Here is a 21164-nt window from a genome sequence, read left to right as displayed (position 1 = left end):
TGTGGTCCTCATCTAGTCACAGCAATACAGCTCCTGTGACAGAAATGAGGAAGGCCATACTCTGTGCAGAATGCTGTTCTCTATTTTGTTAATTTATGTGCCACTGAGTGCCTCGTTTTTGGTAGAAAACAAATTAAAAATATAAATATGTAGATATGGAGACGAGAAATTCATTCTCCACCATAGCTTCCACTGATGAACTAAACCACAACTGTGCACTTGTGTATATATAAGAAATGTAATCAAAATAGACAAGACCTTGAATGCACTAACACAAAGTACAAATCAATGTGGAAACGACATGGACAATGACAGTTACAATGGTGTAAATGCATAAAATCCTCTTATGGAGGAAAAAAAATATAATCTGGAAAAAAATATATGCCTGATATGAAAAAAAAAGAAAGCCTAACTGAAACCATCAGTTCTATACATAGAAGCCTGGCCTGCAAGCAGAAATCCTTTGACATGGAGACACCATCAATACTGGGAGCTTCTGACCAAGGAGTGTGCAGGATTCTTAAAAAGGGAAGTTCACAAGCTGCTTCACAAAGCTTGTATAGGTGTTCTTGTGAAGTTGTTCTATAGCAATGTCTCTCAGAACTGGAGAAAGTATGGAATCTCTGGTAGGGTATGTGTGAGTGAGCAATGGCATAAACAGATTCATACTGGCTCTATCTACATATGCTCCCCATTTACATAAAACACCCCACTGAAGCACTGTCTTACAACTCAACTAGGAACAGAAAGAGAGAAAGATACTGTGCTGACGACTGTGGCTGGGATAGTGTGGCCAAGTGTATACATGCACATGTTATATCCTCTAGTTCCAGAATCAGAAAAAAAATAATGCAAAGTGCATAAGTCTGCATAAAATTAACTTTGGAATATTTATTCTGACTGCAGAATTTGGAATTTGCTGACATAAGCAAGGCTTAACGATGCCTTGGAAAGAACAAGGAAGTGTGTAGGGAATGTGGACCCTGATGGAGAATAAGGAGATGCGCACAGTTCAAACACCCACTTAACTGGAGTGTTGTCAGATTCTCTGTGGAATTTTAAATGTTCTTCTCTGCAGTCCTAAGGGCAAAATGTATTTATTTAGTTATGTAAAATGGAGCTACATTCAGTTCCACAAGGACAAAGTTCTACACTTTGCAGCAAGATTATGGAGGATTCTGTCATTTCCTAATTATCTAAAGGTGATTGCCAACAGAGAAAGTGGAACTGTGCTCTCTTTTAAGGGGAAACTGTAATTGCCTCAATGGCTGGGAGCCAATATAGACCATCCTTTAATTTTTCTCTCCAGTTAGTGAAAGAGAGTTAGGGAGAGCAAGAGATTAACCCTGGACATATAAGTGGGTCTTGTTATTTTTCTTAGTTGTAGTAATTCTCGATTTTTGGACATGCCTTGCAGTAGTTATGTACTTTTCTACCTCTCAGGGGAGAATGAAAAAAATTAATTTCCTGTTTATATTAGTTAATGCCCAACTCCCTAAAACTGCAATCCTAAACATAGTTATCTGAGAGTGAGACCCTTTGAATTCAGTGTGAGACTTGCTTCTGGTCTGAATAGGATTGCACCGAACCTTAACACATATAGGTGAAGAAAACACTGATAGGGATCGCTGATAGTTTGTTAATTGCTGCAGGAAAGGCAGCTCCGGAAGTATAAAAGAATGTTGATAGATATTTCAAAAAATAATTAAAGGAAAAGGGTATTTCTTGGAGGATTTTCCCTATTGGCAAGTGACCATAGGGTGACCTACTACTTTTACAGTAACCCTTTTTCCTGATTTGTTAAAAGACAAGTAAGTGATGGGGTTCTGTCTTGGTGCCTAACATAGATAAAACATGCAAGACCATGCAAGAATGAAGTATGTTTAGCGACGAGCTGATGTGTCCACAGAGAATATTCATAGTTGGTGGGATGGGACTATCCGGATCTGAAATATCACTGCTCTTCTGTTATCAGTGTTCATTCATTTCATTCTGTTTTCCTCCTCTGCTACTTGAGTTGAAACAAGAGCAGAAGCAAACAAAGCTGCATATCAGGAAGAAACTGAGCTAAGACGCATCTATTTTTATCTGACCTGAAATAAAGCTTATTATGGCAAACTATATGAATGGGGACTGAATACTGAGGAGTGGCTGCAGTTCTCAGCAAAGACATCTTATCTGGTGGCAGAGCAGTGCTGTTCCATCCAGAAAACTACATCCAAGAGCTAATTAAACAAAAATACAGCATCAGATGAAGGATGTGTTCATGCCAATTGCAATAATTGTATCCCACAGTGAAGTGCTTGGCACCTATCTTCATATCTAAGAAGTTCTCCATCTGTGGCACAGAGGTTCCCTGCTGTGGCTTCTTCCAGGATGAAGGCGATGTGTGCTCCATAGAACAGATGCCGTGACATAGAAAGGGGTTAGGTGGTCTCTCAGTGTGGTATCTCCACCACCTGTTCCCCTTTAGTAGTGGTCTGAAAAGAATGAGGCATGAAGGAGGGAGGGACTGGCTCCCTCAGTGGGTGGAGTGCAGCTGCCTTCCTCGGACTGTTCTGATAGTTCCCCATATTCACTGTTGTAAAAAGTCTGGCCTCTGAGCTGGGACTGATATGATGGCCGAAACTGACCCCTCAGATCGGACTGATCCACTATTGATTCTGCATGGTGACTGGAGCCTTTACTGCTGTTGGGGAACAGAGAAAGCAGAGGAATCAGTTCTGAGCAAAAAATAAACACCCTAAATAACTTTCCAGCAAAAGAAAGCTAGAGACAAGCACAAACCATATCGCAAGTTGGAAGGTCTGGCAAATCTCTGACTAACATTGTAAAAGAAAGCAAAGAACACCTTTCCATGAGAAAGTGAAGGCATGAGAAAGGGATGCAAGGAGGAACGCTGGGTAAAACTTTAATGCTGCAGTCAAAAGTTTGACTTGCTATAAGCAAAACTAGTTTGACTCGCTAATGCCACATTTCAAGGAGTTTCAGTTTACCCTTAAAAAAAAAAAAATCAAAGTAGTTATCAGTGTCTGCCCTGCCAGGAAGGTGTCAACTTTATCACCAGGGATGATCTTGTTCCTCTCTGTCCTTTATTTACATGGGAGCACCTGAACAAACACGAAGTTGTTGTGCAGAGTCAACTCCTGGCAGCCACAGAGCCCTGTGGTTTTCTTTGGTAGAATACAGGAGGGGTTTATCATTGCCACATCCTGCGCAGTATGAGATGATGCCTTTCAGCAACTTCCTATCCTATATCGCTGCTCCTGATATAGATGCTCCGCATAGTCTGGGAAACATTCCAGAGGGAATTTGAACCAGCAACATCTTGCTCTCTAGGCAAGTTAGTTTCCTGCTGCACCATTAGGTGGCTTAACAAACACAAACCACTCCCCATATACTCAGCTAAATACTATAGATGGCAATAAATATCAGTTACATAAATGCAATGAATGGAGCTGTCTTGTTTGTGCACTACAGTCGTGGCTTTGAGACAAAAAGGGTGTACAACATTCACTGTACCTGTTGTCACATTAATGGGAGTGGTGGACGGGGAGAGAAGAGTAATGTCTTAATTGTGCAATTTCCATTGTCCATTCATTTCAGTTTGCAGTGCCATGCCTTTTTGAGAAGTTTTTTGAGCCATTAAAAAAAACATACCCAGATAATCTCCTTAATGCTGCTTTTGTGTATACTCTGATCCAGCAGCAGTAGTACAATATTCTGTACTCATGTAATTGGGAGTGGGGAGACAGACTGAGCACAGTTTGATGAAAAAGGGGGGTGATATTCTGTAGTGATGTTCTGTAGTCTTAGAGAAGGAGAGCACACATCCATCAAAGCCATTTAATTTTTATTTTTAAAATCAAAAACAGTTTCATGAACTGGAAGAAGGACTTGCTGTGAGAGAGATAATGTTGGTGCTCCTTAATTTCATTTCAAAGTACTACACAATTCTTATGGGACAAAGTAAACTAAGCTCCGTTAATTTCAGTGACAAAGTAAATGCTTTACTTTGCTGGTCCTGTGCTTTAGCAGTACAGCAGGAAAGTGCTTTAGCAGTACAGCAGGAAAGTGCCTTTGAAGAAGTAAAACAACAAACAAATAGGAGCAGCCCCATGCAGCCAAATTAAGCACTTAAGTATCACTCAGCAGAAGAGATATTTTGTCACTGACATTAATGGAGCTTAGTTTACTTTGTGCCATAAGAATAAAACACCTAAAAAATGAGTCATGAAAGAGTGTGTTGGAGCTGGGGAGGCTTGCCACTCTTCACTAGTGTAGCGGATTAAAACCTTTGTCTCAGAGCAAGCTCACGTGAGGGAAAGAAATGCTCAATCATCCCTGCTTGAGCTGCCTGACTAGGCTTCTCTTAAAACTTTTCTATATTTGTGGTAGGTTTAAAATGCTGCCGCCACCACCCCTCTTATGGACAAAGCTTGAACTTCCCTGGAATCCCAGGGAAAACTCTTTATTTTGCTCTTGGGCAAGTACAAAAATCTTCCACGTGCAAGCCTGCCTGTGGTGAGAAAACCGATAGCTTCTGACTGTTTGAGGACATGATTGCACCAGAGGAATCCCCCTTCGGGGCCCCCTTTTCCTGAGTTAAAAACCAACTCGTAGAGCCTTGTACAAATAAAAGAACTGACCCACTCCAGTTTTATTCAGTTATTACAGACTGCTTCCGTCTGAGGCTTTCTCAGCTTTTAAATACAGTTAAAAATACTTAGTAGGTTTCAAAAGTAGGTTTTCTTAATGCACACTTAAATGTTTATAGAGTCTTTTGCAATGCCCTAGGTAGGTTGGGCGTAGGCTATTGTTTCTTATTTTAATCACGTTACACGTAAACAATAATAGAACAGTATCAGGAATATGCAAAAGCACGCACACCAAATAAATATAAGTTTCTAATGCAAAGTCTGACTAAACAAACCTTTCCCTAGACTAAACTTCCTGAAGCCAAAGCCCAGCCTTCCTTTCCTTGAACTCACCATACTCAAGATGAGAATTCAAGCTTCCTACCTTCCTATCTTTCAAGGATCTCCAGAGTCATTCTCCTGCAGCCAACTTCCATGGCTGCATGCCCTCCTGTGCATCTCCAGCCTAACTTCTTCAACAAAGACCTCCCTTCATCCTGGCATCAGCTCTCTAGGTCCCACCCACCTGGTGTGTTGATTGGCTGAACCCTGGAGCTCGCCAGCCTGTCAGTCAAGACAGGGTTCACTTCCAGTTAACCCTTTAGTGGGAGGGGAGTCTGATCACTACAACTAGTGATGCTGTGTTCATTATCTATGATGGGCACTCAAATCCATTCCACCAAGCTTTCTCAAATTCCAATAGTTCTGTTAGCTGTAGAAAGAACTGCATGACAATATATAGTAGTTTGAGCATTGGGAACGTGACATATTTCCAAAAGAAAGATCATTTTTTTGAGAGAGCTGTGCAATTGTTGCTTAACTGTGTGGAAAGGCCCTTCATTTCCTGTTGTATTTCATCACCATGGAAGAAGCTTCCTCTTTTTGTTTCCTTGCACAGATTCAACTGGCTCCACTCAAAAGCCATTAAGCTCAATCAACCCTTTTTGTTACAAATGCCTTCAGGAATGCTGCCGCCAGCAGCGGGTTACAGGAGGATGGATGTGCTTGCATTTCTGTGTTCCCAGCACATTTACAGGAGGCTGCAGTGAGATTTGCTGCAGAGAAGCACTGCAGGGAATTGTACTTTGCTGTGGGCTGTAATACACAGATGTGAACGCTAGACAATTAAGTACCTGAATGCACCTTCTTTTCTATGTCTGTTTTCTATCCTCTCAAACTCCTCAGATGCCAAAACCATTCCACTGTCCGTCTGATTGTCCTGCAAGTAAACAGAAGCAAAAAGTGTTATTGGCCACGCATACTTTGACTTTGTCACCATAAACCTTCCTCTCTGGAAGGTGGAAACTGAAAAACAAAAGTGAGGTGGGTCAGTAGGTGGGTCTTGCAGATGAGAGGATATTTAACCCTTTGCATGCCTTGCATTTTGGGCGGTATAGAAATATGTTAAATTAAAAAAATACTGATTTTTCTAACTCGAAAACCTGCTTTTAGTAAGCCTAGAAGAGTGGGGTGGGGGGAGGCCAAGGGAGGAATAATCAGAGGACACAGGAAGAGTTAAGCACCCCTTCCTCCCAATTATGCTCCCCTCAAATGCCCCCTCTACCTTCAGACGCTTGGGCTGAAGTGTATCAGTTGGGGTGTAGCTATAATTAAGCAGATGGGTTCAAAGAACCCGAGCCCTTCAGCTCCCGAGGGCCCCCCAGCTCTACCCCTGCCTATTTTATTTATCTCCCTCACTCCAAGGGACCGCTAAGGGAGAGGGGTGAACATGGGCCCCTTCTCCCCTAGCTACATCCCTGGTATCAGTATGTCAATGACAAACATTTCTACCTCTCATCTCAGCCATGTTATCTTAAGGAAGCAGTGGTAACCCTGAACCTGGCATTATTTCTGAATGCCCATGTGACTGCTGAGGTCAGGAGTGTCTTTTACTATCTTTAGCTAAGTCCTTACCTGGAAAGGTAATATCTGGTCGCAGTTATCCATGCTCTGCTACATCCAGATTAGACTACTGTAATGTGCTATACCTGGAGTTGCCTTTGAAGACTCTTTGGATGCTTCATGGGTTCAAACATAATGATGTTGCTAGATTATGAGCAGGCAAAGCTACATGAGCATATTCCTATAGTCTCAACTACACGGGATGACAATTGGCTTCCAGGCCCAATTCAAACTGCTGGTTTGGGCCTTTAAAGCCCTTTATGATCTGGACCAAGTTACCATAAGGTCTATTCCCCTATCAACCTGCCCAGTTTTTGCAAACTACTTTTGTGACCGACTCTGTGGTCTGCCACTAGCACAGATGCATCTGGCAGGGAACAGGGACAGGAACTTCTCAGTGGTAGCCCCAAAGCTGTGGAATTCCCTTCTCAAAGGGATCCAGGTGGCCTCCTTTCTTGCTGTTTTTAAATACAAACAAAATTCATTATTGTTCTGTAACATCTTCTCTCCTTAAATTATATATTTTGGTGGTTTCAGTCATATACACTAGGGTATTGTAATATAAGTGGTATTATGTTTTTATAACTGTGTTATATGTTCTATTCTATTTCCTTGTTGTGCTGATCATAGATTGTAATAAACCTTGAACTAAACTAGATTTTAGGTATTTATGTCTTATCTGTTGGATTGTGATCTTATTGCTTGTTGCTTTTTTATCTGGCATTTCATAATATAGTTTTATTGTAATATTTGTCTTATTGGATTTCACTTGTAAGGGGCTTTGAGGTTTTTGTGTGTGTGAAAAGTGAGCTAAAATTATTAAACAAATAAACAAACAAACAAATGCTAGCATATTGGCCACATAGAATGTGTCTTAACAAATATAATGGGCCTAGATGCTAACGGCATTGTATTTTCAGCCTGATGGAGGGGTGGGATCAATCTAAGCACGTAGCCAGGCAGATACAAGGAGAAGAGAAGGATGAAAGGATAGTGCCAGGCTGGGGTATGCTGTGAGCTCTAGAATACAGGAACAAATTATGGGATATAGTTGTGAGAGGGTCCCGATTCAGGTCAGATTCACTGTATTGTATTTCCCCCCACATCTGGGCTGCATTTGTAGGCTGTATATCACACAGTTAGTAACAAAGAACTATTGCACTATAGGGGGAAATGCACGTGGGCACACACCGTTTGAATGAATGGACTAGTGCTTAGTACTACCATGAATATTTATATACTGCTTAGACGATAGTAATAGACAAGTGTATGTTCGGCTAATGATTTTTTCCTTTTTTCTCTTGCAATCTCTTTCTCTACTCACCGGATGTGCTTTATACATAGTTTGTGTCATAGGAAATTCTTCAAAAGTCTTTATTCTGGATGGACACCTTATCTGATTCCCACCAGTCAAGCAGCCGGGGAAAGACACACAGTTATAATATCTGGGGGAGGAAATAAAGCAAGCAGTAAATCTGAGATGATACTCTTCATATGCTTCAGAGCTGGTCTTGTGGTAGCAAGCATGACTTGTCCCCTTAACTAAGCAGGGTCTGTCCTGGTTGCATATGAATGGGAGACTAGAAGTGTGAGCACTGTAAGATATTCCCCTCAGGGGATGGAGCCGCTCTGGGAAGAGCAGAAGGTTCCAAGTTCCCTCTCTGGCTTCTTCAAGATAGGGCTGAGAGAGATTCCTGCCTGCAACCTTGGAGAAACCACTGTCAGTCTGTGAAGACAATACGGAGCTACGTATGTTTAAAGGCTTAAAAGACATTGTACACAGATGCATGTAAAATTCTGTTATATCTATCTATCTGTCTCAGCCTAAAAAGGGTGGGGCTGGCTGGCACTGGTGAGGCTGGTGTGGGAGGAGTTCTTAAGTCTCCCCTCGGACATGAGAGGGAAATGCAGGTTTGAATACATAGGTAAACAGATGGAGTGAAAAATTTGCCATTCCTTATCATAGCCTCATAGGGCTGGTTTTTTATTATTTAAAAAGTTTTTTTTAAATGAATGTTACACAAATCTGAGTGCAATGTCTAGTTTGGCCCTTAGAGTAACTTTACTGAGTGGACCGTTTGTTTGCATGTAGCAACTTGCAGCAGGGATACATTTGTTGTCATTTGGAATTCTTTAGTTTTTGTTGGGAATGGAGCATTTCTCTTCCTGTGCTATCCCAATAACTCCTGTTACTTTACAACTTCAGGTTATATGCAAAGGCTATGCAGCAGTTTCCTTTGTAGTACGTTCAGTACCCCCTGGAACTCCCCAGTCCAGGGGAAGCCTCTATTGCCCTATAGGACCTAGGTCATCTCATATCTATTCTCGAAAAGAGCTGGAAATATTATGATCCTTATGGATTGATCACTGGACTGGAGTACCTTTTGGCAAGAGGGTGATACTGGCATACTTGGGGTGACCCACAGATTTATTGGTGTTTAAAATATCTGAAAGAAATAACCTAAAGTGACTCCAACCAACCCCCCCACAACTGCTCCCATGTTAGACAGTGGCACAGAATGTCCGTGAGCAGATTGCAGTTATCAAACAAGCAGGTGGGCAGAGCTAATGGAACTCTGTGGTGAGGGTGGGGAGGAGGGCTTGAACAGAAAGAGCAGGACATTTATCAGCTTGAAGAATACTCCCTCAAGACAGTGGGTTTTTTGTGGGGAGGGGACACTAGTGTTCAGTCCCAGCTCCTTGTGCTTCTGAGAGGGAAAGGGGTTTGAAAAGGAGCTGAGACTGAACATCAGTGCCCCCGACAAACACTCAGAAAACAGAACAAAATAAAATCTGCAAATTTACATATGAAATAAGACCCAAGTTACAGCAGGGACACCAACTTTGCTAATTTTTGTTCTTGACCATTTCACCTTAGCCAGAGACTCTGGTAACGCACCGTGGATATGTTCTATCTATCTATCAAATTTGTATACCACCCCAAACTTTCATCTCTGGGCAGTTTACAATAACATAAAACCAGTTAAAAACATATACAAAAACTTAAAAACAATTTTAAAAATAACAGAAATTAAAACCCAAAAATATTAGAAAACTGAGAAAGCTTGGGCGAAAAGATAGGTTTTCAGATGTTTTTTGAAAATTGCCAGAGATGGAGAGGATAGTATCTCAGCATTCCACAATCTCGGAGCAGCGACCGAGAAGGCCCGTCTCTGTGTCGCCACCAAACGAGTTGGCGGTAACTGGAGACGAACCTCCTCAGATGACCTCAATGGGCGGCAGGGCTTGTAATGAAGAAGACGCTTTCTTAGATACCCAGGGCCTAAGCCGTTTAGGGCTTTGCAAGTTATAACTAGCACTTTGTATTTTGTCTGGAAACCTATTGGCAGCCAGTGTAACTCCATCAGTAAAGGAGTAACATGGTCTCTCCGAGATGACCCAGAGACCAACCTGGCTGCCGCAACATATGGCAACATTTTGTTGTGGGTCCATACTTGTGTCTATATAATCAATATATAATTTCTATATAAGAACAGATCTTGCCAATTTGTTCTCAGAAAAATCTATGGGAGGGATTCCATAGGCACAGAATGTGGAAAGATCTAGGGGTAAGCTTTTGAATATGGCATGCAGTTGTGGCTGAAGTGTTCCTCATAGCCTTGGGTGTGGGGCCAGGCTGCAGAAATGTTTGATGAAGTGGGACAGAGATGTGATCTTTCTAAAACGCATCATTAGAAAGTTGATTGGCTCTCTGTTAGGCTCTCTCTCTTGCCATGGTCATGTTTTACATTGAATCAGTTGGACACTTACCTTGCTGCTATATTGTGACAGTGTGTCCTGATGTCAAATTCCTCTTCGTCAGAGTTCTGCTGGATGGAAGACGCCACCTGGGAAAAGCCATCATCTTCAGAGCCCTGGGAGTCATTCAGTGGGATATAATCTTTCCCCTCCTGATGGAAATGTATATAAATGTTGATAAGCAAGGGGAAGGGGAGGCTTTGTACAAGGAAGAACCAGAAACAGTGGGAGTGAATACAGTTTATCTCTTTTTTTCCTGGGAGGTGGGGGAAGAACTGTCAAATATGTGTTTGTAGCATTTCTAATGGGGCTGTGTAGATATCTATTTGTGAAGGATAATGGAGAGAGAAAAATTCAGCAGGGGAGCAAGGAAATAAAATCCTTCTAGCTGAGAAAGTGATACTATGCCTTAACCTTTTCTCCTGATGAGCAAAGCTAAGATGTGCAAGGGACGCCCTCTGCTGCCGTCCATCCCATTTGACTGCTTTTAGACTGCATTAGCTCAGTGCAGTTGAATACACTGTGCCACTTGCATGGTCTTGGTCTCAGAGTACAACACACACACACACACACACACACACACACACACACACACACACACACACACGGGAAGGTGTGACTGATTGTAGTTTTAAGTGGCAGAGAGCTCTTCTTCAAGCACTACATCATACAGTCTAAGGTAAAAAGGAAAAGAATGGGAGAAACCTCTTTGCAGAGAGAACAGCTTGGTATGTCACCTATAACTGCACACGTACAAAGTTGCTTATCTTTGAGTGCGGATGAGTTTTATAGGGCCTAACAACCTCAATGGACCAGACCATCTTAGAACAAATGCTGAGGAGGCATTTAAATTTGCATTCATGCCCTCAAGAATATTTTTTTAGTTTTTAAATGCAAGCAGTCATATATTTCATAAGCCTGGATACAGTTTTAAAACTTTGTCAAGTGCACAGCATGAGGCCTGGCTAGAATCGAACACGGATGTTAAACTTGGTCATGTGTGAAATTTGGACACGAACATGTACAAGTGCAAGATAAACAGCTGGTGTGTTGTGAAATGGAATCTGTTCTGCAACTGTGACTGTTACTAGGCACCCTCTAAATTGTGAGGTTTCATGTGATATTACTTTCACTTGTCAGTGAACCCATGGGCAAGAAGGCCTCTGTTTTGGCCTACTGATCTCCACTATGGTAACGAACAGTTACAAGCTAGAGACGGACAATTTCAGGTCTGAAGAAAGGTTTTAAATGATGGAAATGTGAGAACTCTTCACAGGCTTCAAGACACTGCTAGAGATACATGATGGATCATGGATGCCATGCTATTTCTTTCTTGATGCCTCAGTTGCAGCCTATTTGAGTTCTCCCCTGCCCCCTTTTCCAGGGAGGATAAGGAACTGCCACAACCAGGAACTACATATTGGGTGTAGCTCAGACGTCGGCAATTCATTTTCCCTTGGGATGACTAATGCACAAGTTTTGGTTCATACTCGAGGTCTGACTGATTATTGTTTTGTGGTTTATTTTTGTGGGATATTTCCCCCCAAGTCAGATCAACAGTGACCTAGGGGGATTCTTGCTTTCTCCTGCATAATATGTGCCTTGGCTCACTTCACCTTTTCACGAGTTACACATGGTGGCCTCAGGCTGGCAGATCTGTTATGGCACTGAGGCCTAGAAGTTTGTACCTCAGGTTGGAGTGCAAGTTCCCCCCACGCCTGAGCATTGCCAATGCTACACAACTGCTTATGTTGCAACAGCTCTCATGTGGTTTCTGTTTGAAAGCTGAAAGCAGGCCTATGGCATTGACTGTAGGAGATCCTATCCCCACATCTCTATGGGTAATACCTATTTGCCTGTCACTACCCAAACAGCCTTCTTCAGTTATAAACAGTGCCAATCAAACTGCATTGGGACTGGGACTCCTTGGTTAGCATCTGTTTTGTAAACTACTAGTATGTGAGGCCTGCTGTTGACCAGACAAAGTAATTTTGCATAGATTACACTGATAAGAAAGTCAGTCAGTCAGTCAAATAAATTAAATACATGTAAAAGAAGTTTTCATTATTGTGCTTGCAAAAAGGAAGTAAAAGGACAGTTTGAAATGTGTAGGATTTCAACTACAAACATTATTCATTTAATTGAATTATCACCATAGATGGTAAATTTAAATAATTGTAAATTTGAATCTGAGAAAGATGGATCTGTTTCTCTTGGGCATGATGTTTTTTAGTTATTGATCTGATTATTGAGTGTTGAGAACAACAATAGTTCAAATCTGCTGAATATATTTAGAATTTATTCTTTAATACCAAAAAAAGTATTTAAACTTCCCCCCCTGCATATTCCAGTACTTCCAAAAAGTAGTGCATTCAGCTAACTTCAGCAGCAGAATTGTATATGCAAAATTTGGTATCTGTAAGTAATCGGGAAGTATGAATTTATTTTGCACAAATTCACAAACTCTCCAAAATATAAAATAGATAGGCATGCCATAAGTACAGCCCTGCTGGATCAGGCCCAAGGCCTATCTAGTCCAGCATCCTGTTTCACACAATGGCCACCAGATGTCTCTGAGAAGCTCACAGGCAAGAGGTGAGGGCATGCCCTTTCTCTTGCTGTTGCTCCCCTGCAACTGGTATTTAGAGGCATCTTGCCTTTGAGGCTGGAGGTGGTCCATAGCCAATAGACCTGTCTTCCATGAATCTATCCAAGCCCCTTTTAAAACCATCCAAGCTGGTGGCCACTGTACACTTATTCCTACCCTCTGTTTCCTGACCTTCAACTAGTTACCCATCCCTAGCACGGAGTTTCCTCTCCATTGGAAAAGTTAAATCAACAGGAGTTGGGCCATGGCGATATCTGCTCTGGTGCCCCAGTGGAGGAACATGCTCTTGAGGGAAGCCCTTCAAGGTGGAATGGAGAAGGCAGGTGAAAGTTCCTTTCTTTCAGCAGACTCACACTGTGTGTTCGTTTTATTGACATTTGAACACTTGTACCTCACATGCTCAGCCCAAACTATGGAACTGGTCTTTTCTCTGGCTTTTGTATTGCTCATAGCGAAAAATGTTCCATTAACAATAGCAATAGCACTTACACTTATATACCGCTTTTATAGCTGGAGCTCTCTAAGTGGTTTACAATGATTTAGCATATTGCCCCCAACATTCTGGGTACTCATTTTACCGACCTCGGAAGGATGGAAGGCTGAGTCAACCTTGAGCCCCTGGTCAGGATCGAACTTGTAACCTTCTGGTTACAGGGCGGCAGTTTTACCACTGCGCCACCAGGGGCTCTTTAATACCAAGCCATCCACTTAATTTAATACAAGCCATCCACACAAGGTTAAACTGGAATGGATGAGTGTGCCCCTAACCGTCTCATATCTAACTGTCTACTCAGCAGCTCAGCAAAGAAAAAACTCTTCAGACATTGCTGGCTAGCTCATCTGGCTTCTTTGAATGGGAACTTACATGCTGGACATTTTCCTGAAGAAGGTCTCCCAGAATCTCCACCAAGTCAGAGAATGTTGGTCTCTCCTTGGGATCACCATGCCAACAGCTCAGCATTATACGGTAACTGCAAAGTAAAACAATATGAGCCTTTGCAGAAAGTTGATCAATTATTTCCAATGTCAGTTAATCAGTTACAGAGCAGCTGGGACTAAATTTGTGAATCCTTTCCGAGGAAGCCCTTCCTTATGGTGGAAGCTGTAGTTGGGCACATGCACTGTTGCTATAGAAGCAAATTAAAGCATTGGGATTGTACGTCATTGCATGCTTATAGTACATTAACATAAGCAGACAAGACAAGAATGCTTCAGAACTCTGGAATATTTTGTGTATCTATATTTTGTTAGCTTATAGCATGTTCATAGCTGACTGTTTTCGAGCATTTTGACTCACATTTCCGCAGTGGCATATTCAGGAGCTCTCATCCTGGTGCCATCTTTCAGTCTCTGGCAAAATTCCTCATTGATCTGGACTCCTGGGTATGGAGAGGCACCTGAAGAGGATAATCCATAATATTGTCAGACAGCAGTGTGGGAAGGGAAGAAAGCACTGGCACATCTGCAAGAATGTTTCCATCTGCCCTTTTATGCAGAACACTATGAGAGAGCTGAGTGAGACGTTGGTCTTCTTTGTGTGTCTGTAATGGATCCTCTTTCTCAGCCATTATCCTGGGGCAAGGTCCATAGCTCAGTGGTAGAGCACATGCCTTGTATGCAGAAGGTTCCAGGTTTAATCTCTGGCATCTCCAGGAAAGCTGGGAATGACACTTGTCTGGAACCTGAAAAGCTACTGTCAGTTAGTGTAGACAATACTGAGCTGAATGGACCACTAATCTAAGGCAGTTCCTTTCTCACACTCACAAACACTTAAAGAAGCTAAATGAAATAGGCTACTTGGAAAGGCCTGGACGTGCAAGACTGAAGTTCAAGATAGCATTCAGCAGCTAATCAATTTTGGTCAGGCATTTATAAAACTGGCCGTATGCACAAGAAAGGACACTAACTTTCTAGTGAAGAAATTTTGTAGAACCAAAAGCTAGTGGATTAATTTGGGAGGTGGGAGGTTACTGGATGCAGTGCAGGGATACAGTACAGGATGGGCTGCTGAGATCCAAGAGTAGGCTTCATAATGCAAGAAGCTGCTGGTTTCAGCTCACATATAGCAAAGTGACTAATATAGAGAAACCTTGATTTTCAGATTCCAATAGTCCAGATTTTCAGGATAGTGTTGGTGAAACTGGAAGTCTAGCCATTTTGCTTCCTTATTCTGTCATTGACTGCTGTCCTGGGCATATGCTGTGTGACCTCATGAAGAAAAGTCACTTTCTGTGCTCCAAAGAATGTTTTGTGTGATAGAGTACAAACTCTTTTTGTTGTCCACTGCCTTCTGTGTCCCAAAAACTGCATGTTCTGTGTTGAAAAAACATACCATATTTTTTGGTAGAAACCCTACGGCGCATGCATCTTAAAAAGTTGTTTTAAGGTGCCTGTGGCATTTATGCTGATGCATTTATGTGAGAAAAAGGGACAGAGGGAGGCAAAGCAGCAGCACAGCAGGGTGAGAGGCTCCACACTGCCCAGACTAGAGGCTCTCATCAGCTGAGAGGGCCTCAAAGCAATGGAGGTGGAGGAGGAGGGGCAACATTACTGTTGGGCCTTCCTGGTCCTGGGTTTGCTTGTTCTCTCCTCCCCGTTTTTTCCATTTGCCATGGCTGTTTGGAGGCATTTCAGCCAAGAGAGCCTCAAAGCAATGGAGGTGGAGGCGGAGGAGTGGCGACAGCAGAGCTGGCCACATTTATTTGAATAATTGGTAATTGACTTGGTTTAGTTGCGGCATTTATGCCAATGCGGTGTTTACTATGGATTTTTAAAATAATTTCCAGCCTTTCCCGCTCATTCTGGCATTTACGCCAATGCGGTGTTTCTACTAGAAAACACGGCACTGTGGCTTATTTTAGTAACTTCCATTGCCTTCTGTGTCCCCAAAGCTGCAAAAATGTACTGTAACTTATTTTAGCAACTTTTGTGACTATGTGTTATTTGCCTTGATTTTCCAGACAATAGCTTAATTCAGACTGACTTTCCCCACGATTAGTCTGGAAAAATAGAGTTTTTTTCTGTAGAAGGAACCAGCAGTTGCAGTGTTAGGCTGGAAAAGATAAGGTTGGTGGCAAAGAAAAGGAGAGGGGGGAAGTGGCCTATATCATGAGGAAAATTACTCAAAGCATTGCCTAACTTGTCCTTAGATTTCAGTGGGACTACTCTGAATAATTTTCCTCATGTCAGCCAGTATACTTGGAAGGTCCTTGCAGCAAACCATCTACAAAACCATGTGCACATTAAAATATGAGTGCCAGAAACTGATGTTTTTAATGCACAAAGATGACATTGTGAATCTCTGAATTCTGGTTTAGCAGGCCTAATGGAGAGTCCAATTGTTCTGCACTCACCTAGAGAGAAGATCTCCCACAGGAGGACTCCAAATGACCAGACATCACTCTGGGTGGTGTAAACTTTGTCAAAGATGCTTTCTGGAGCCATCCACTTCAGTGGGAGGCGGGCCTGTGGAACAGAATTTGAAGTGTATGGTCATATGGTCCTGAATAAAGATAATAGCAGCTAAAACAGAAAAGTCACAGGAAAAATTTCAACCCTCCTATACAGACAGGCAACAACTTAGATGTGGAAGAAAGTATCTAGTAAGGAACAGCAGAAGACACTACAGTCTGCTATTATATAAAATATACTGGATAGAATAGAACAAACATCTATATAACTCACTCAATAACTCAAGGGGGTTATACAAACGACGAAGTAATTCCATAAAGCTGAATTGGCACATATACTCCAACACAGTCTGATTATTAGACAGCCCTAAAAACAGATTATATTCTGTTTTAAGTATGCTCTACACATTAGGATATATTTTTTCTCATTAAAATGGCCTTGGTTTTCTCTGTGTTGAACTGCTGGTGACTGTCATAAGGCAGTTTTGAAGGAAATAAAAATGCCTCACTGGCAAACCTTTTATGATCAGGGTGTATTGCAGTATACGTGTACATAAGGATGAATGTGTTTTGATTCAATTGGCAAGGCACATAAAAGCCAGAAAAAATTAAAAAGGCATATGCGTTTTCCAAGTGAGGAAAGCATAATGATTATTGGGCATGGCAGCCATATGCCACAGATAGCAATGCTAAAGGCTTGTGTTTAGTCTGTCCGCTAGGCCAGTCCTTCAGCCAAATACTCTCCATGGAGGTGGTCACATGCTGCACAACATCTCCATGCAGTATTGCACACACCTCTCTCTCTCTCTGGAGCCGTTTTATGGGAAGCCATGCCCTTACCACCCTGGCAGCAGCTGGGACAGCCTGTGAGGCACGGTGGGAGGTGTGTGCAGGGAGCACTGGGGACCCTTCCAACCACTGCCCCCAGAGAGCTGTACTGAGCACCTGTTCAGTGTATATGTCTGGCTCTATTCAGTGCCAGGGTAGTGCATCATACAAAGCTTCATTATGATTACAGACAGATAAGTTATGCTGACCAACTATGAACTTTTAATTCAATTTCCATTCTAGCATCTCAAATCCAGAACTCACACTGCCCTTCCGGACATAATCAGGGTCTTTGTAGATGTCCCGGGCCAGACCAAAGTCACAGATCTTCACCACATTGTTTTCTGATAGTAAGATGTTGCGAGCTGCCAAGTCTCTGTGGATGCACTAAGGGAAAACAGGAGTGGGGGAAATTAAAGGAGAGTCCTAGAAATGGATTCAAAAGTGGGAAGGACAGAGGGGAAATCGGAAAAGCTGAACAAGTGGCAGAAGTCTATTTTTTTCTTCTCAAATAAAGTAATTAAAGCAGGACACTCATGCTTTGAAGCTCTTCAATACTGATTTCCTCTGCAGTGTTAAGTCAGCTTTCCAATTATCCACTCACTGAGGGCAAGCAACAACTGCTTCTGGGTGAACAGCTTGCCAGACCCAGGACACACACATCACCATATCAAAAAGCAGGCAGGCTTTTTTCTCAGTTACATGAATGACATTTGCATTAAAAAACATAACAGGAGCCCGGATGGATCAGGCCAAAGGTCCATCTAGGCTAGTATCCTGTTTCCGAAAGTGCCCAACTATATATTCCCAGGAAACCTGTAAGCAGGGCATGAATAGGCCTCCCCTCCCCAGCTGTTTTCTTGCCCCCAGCATACTGCTTACGAACATGTAAGCTTCCTTATAGCCATCATAACCAAGAGCCATTAATATGAATTTGACATTTCCTTTTAAAACCACTGGCTATTACAATATCTTGTGGCCATGAATTCCATACATGAATGAATACAAATATGACGAGTTTTTCAACCCAAGTTCCCAAAGTGGTTTACATACAGAAATTAATTAAATGGCTGCCTGTCCCCAAAGGGCTCACAGTCTAAAAAAAAAGAAACATAAGAACACCAACAACAGCCACTGGAGGGATGCTGTGCTGGGGTTGGATAGGGCCAGTTGCTCTTCCCCTGCTAAATAAAGAGAATTATCACTTTTTAAAGGTGCCTCTTTGCTCAGTTAGCTGTGTGAAGAAGTACTTTATTTTGTCTGTACTGAATCTAATGCCAGTGAATTTCACTGGATGATCCCAAGTTCTAATATTATGAGGGAGAAAACTGTTTATTTGTCCTGTTTTTTCACACCATGAATAACTTTATAAATCTCTGTCATGTTCCCCCCCCCCTTTTTTTTTTCTTATTTAAAAATAGACTCGTATGCTTTAGCTATTCCTTGTAGGGAACAACCTTTGCTCTTGAACATTTTGGATGCCCTTGTCTACACCTTTCCCAGATCTATAATATCCTTTTCATATGGGGTTATCAGAACTGTACATAGTATTCCAAATGTCGCTGCACCATAGGCTGCTATCTGTCTATGATAAAAGAACTTCTGTTCTGTTTAGAACAGAAGTTGACCAGGGGCATGACAGAGATTTATAAAATTATGCATGGTATGAAGCAAGGAGATAGAAATTCTTAACACTAGAACTTAGGATCACTCAATGAAACTTATGGCCACAGAAGCTGATTTAGGACAGACATTTCACACGTAATTAACCTATAGAATTCACTGGCACACAATGTGATGATGGTTTAGAAGGATCTAAAAGCAGATTAGATAATTGCCTATTAGTCATAATAGCTAAATGAAACCTCCAATTTCAGAAGCAACATGCCCTTCTAGTTTAGGGGGAGGGAACATCAGGGGATTTCATGTTCTGCTCATGGCCATCCCAAAAGCATCTGGTTGGCCCCTGCTAGAAAGACAATGTTGGATGAAATGGCCCCTTGGCTTGAGTCATCACAGCTATTCATATGCCCTTATGAAGTCATTGAGAAAACAGATGCTCTAGAAAAGCCTATAGACAGAAAATGCATGTCAGGAGGAGCAGAGTGTTCACCTTTCTGGATGCTAGGAACTCCATACCACGGGCCACCTGGAAGCTGTAGCAGATCAGATCTTCCATAGTCAGAGGGCTTTGCCACAAATCGTCCACTATAGGAGAAATGCAAGAAAGGAGATTTCATTCCGGAGGTTTGGGGCATGGGGAAAAGGTGACTTTCTCCAGGCAACAGGTTACACTAATGCTCTTTTCTTGATTCCTGGAGAAATCTTGACTTCCAGGCATCTATGTTACTCCAGAGTGCTTAGGTGGAGAGCTATAGAGTGGATTAACTGGGATCAATGATTGCAATCCAGTCCACAGTTATACATACTTAAATTCTATTGAACTCAATGGGACTTGAGCACCTGAATACTAAAGTGAATAATAAAAAACACTGTAGCATTTGCACTGCTGTAAGCATGACATGATTTCACATAAATGATCACACCCCTTTGCATTAGACATTGAGGCACTTCACACGACCCGTGTGAATCGCCAGGAGGGTTTGTGCGGGGAGAGTGAGTTTAGCCCGCTCTCCCCACACATGAGCAGCTCCAAGCCCTGGATCGCTGCATCGGCCGTCCACACAGCTACCGGCTCTGTCCCGGAGCCGGTGGGGGCTGTGCAGTCCCCAGAAGTCCCAGGATGCCCTGCACAAGTGCACGGGGCATCCTGGGGAGACCCCCGAGACCGGGAGGCTTGTTTTAGCCTCCTAGTGGGGGGTCTTCTTGTGCGCTGCCGTAGTGTGAAGCTGTGCCGTGGCAGCACACGCTCAACTAAATGGGGTTAGCGGAGCGCCCGCTCCACTAACCTCATTTAAGGGGAGGGGTGGTTTGCTGCCAGGAGCTGCACGACTCCCATGGCAGCAGACGACCAGGAGAGAATGGGCTAGGCTCCCTTAGCCCGATTTCTCCTGGTCCTGAGAATAGCCCCACTGTCTTCATATAAATGGAGGTGGTGCTTAACACCTGTAAAAAGTAATCAACTGAGTTATGAGAGACACAGCAAGCGGTTCTGAGAGCTGTAGAAGGGAATAAAAACTGGGCTTAAGTCCCTCTTTGGGAATTCTGCTTCTGATAGAGAAAACTATATTTCCGTATCGGACATATAGGAAAACTTACTGCTGTCCTCCAGGAAAATAATTCTCCTAGAGCTCTTTAACTCTGACCAAGGACTATTAGTATTCGGTAATAACATTTGCCATAAAAATTTCTATATAGGTCACATACTCATTTTTCCTTGTGTTGGTATACACAAATTATCACATGACAAAGTCTTATGAAAGGAGAATTGTCAGTTCCAAGGGAAGAGCCACAACCCTCCATGACTGTCTCCATACGCACCAACCTAGTTGTGAAGAGTGAGCACAGAGACAGAGTGCTTTCTTTCTCTCTCTCTGTCAGCACAGGACTGGCTACTGTGTAAGCTGTACTCCCCTTCACGTTTTGTGCTGACTGAAGTTGCTGAGGGCCCAGCACTCTGTTTATTCCTTTCATTTTGGTTCCTTGAGGTTCTACACAAATGTAAAGTGTTCTACTTTGAATGTAAAGTGTGCATTTAAAAGTTAAGCCTGTGCAAGGAGCCCTGCTTCACTTTGGGGACCACTTCAGAGCTGTGCTTCACCCCCACTCTGAGGGGTCCTGCTTTGTTTCAGGCCAAACTCTTGGGTGCTTTGGCCAGCCTTAATAACAACTTACAGGAGCAGGAAAGAGACATACAATTTCCCTTTATTTTCACTCCTGACGCAAGGGAGCAGGAAATCGTCTTCAGAGGATTGACTTCTAAATTACTGCCCCCGCCGCATCCCCCGGAGTCCTTGGAATATTATGGGTACTCATGGGACTTGTAGTCCTTTCTAAAGCTATCACTATTGCTTCAGCCTCAGAAAAGGCCACAAATCCCAGGACTCTAAGGGAAGGAAA

The 21164-nt window shown here is 42.5% G+C and overlaps 1 protein-coding gene and 1 long non-coding RNA gene across 5 annotated transcripts in view; one reads left to right on the top strand and one right to left on the bottom strand.

The window, feature by feature from the left end:
- The window catches only part of LOC128345888 (uncharacterized), a 31863-nt gene extending 17994 nt beyond the window's left edge, over positions 1-13869 (top strand). The window contains exon 3 of one of the 3 annotated variants that reach the window (XR_008316684.1): positions 13704-13869. This is a non-coding gene — a long non-coding RNA (uncharacterized LOC128345888). Of the gene's footprint in view, positions 1-5535; positions 5826-13700 lie in introns of those variants that run through there. The other 2 variants (XR_008316681.1, XR_008316685.1) reach the window with 2 other exon arrangements.
- The window catches only part of FLT4 (fms related receptor tyrosine kinase 4), a 150750-nt gene continuing 129804 nt past the window's right edge, over positions 219-21164 (bottom strand). The window contains exons 22-30 of one of the 2 annotated variants that reach the window (XM_053298500.1): positions 19258-19352; positions 17409-17531; positions 16260-16371; positions 14204-14303; positions 13772-13877; positions 10311-10450; positions 7864-7984; positions 5771-5856; positions 219-2686 (exon numbers count right to left, since the gene is read on the bottom strand). In XM_053298500.1, coding sequence (XP_053154475.1) covers positions 2470-2686; positions 5771-5856; positions 7864-7984; positions 10311-10450; positions 13772-13877; positions 14204-14303; positions 16260-16371; positions 17409-17531; positions 19258-19352 — 1100 coding nt within the window. In that variant the 3' untranslated portion in view covers positions 219-2469. Of the gene's footprint in view, positions 2690-5770; positions 5857-7863; positions 7985-10310; positions 10451-13771; positions 13878-14203; positions 14304-16259; positions 16372-17408; positions 17532-19257; positions 19353-21164 lie in introns of both variants that reach the window. The other variant, XM_053298499.1, reaches the window with a different exon arrangement.

This window comes from Hemicordylus capensis, chromosome 2 (genome assembly GCF_027244095.1).
Source record: "Hemicordylus capensis ecotype Gifberg chromosome 2, rHemCap1.1.pri, whole genome shotgun sequence".
Taxonomy (NCBI): Eukaryota; Metazoa; Chordata; class Lepidosauria; order Squamata; family Cordylidae; genus Hemicordylus; species Hemicordylus capensis.
This window is presented reverse-complemented; position numbering and strand designations above follow the sequence as displayed.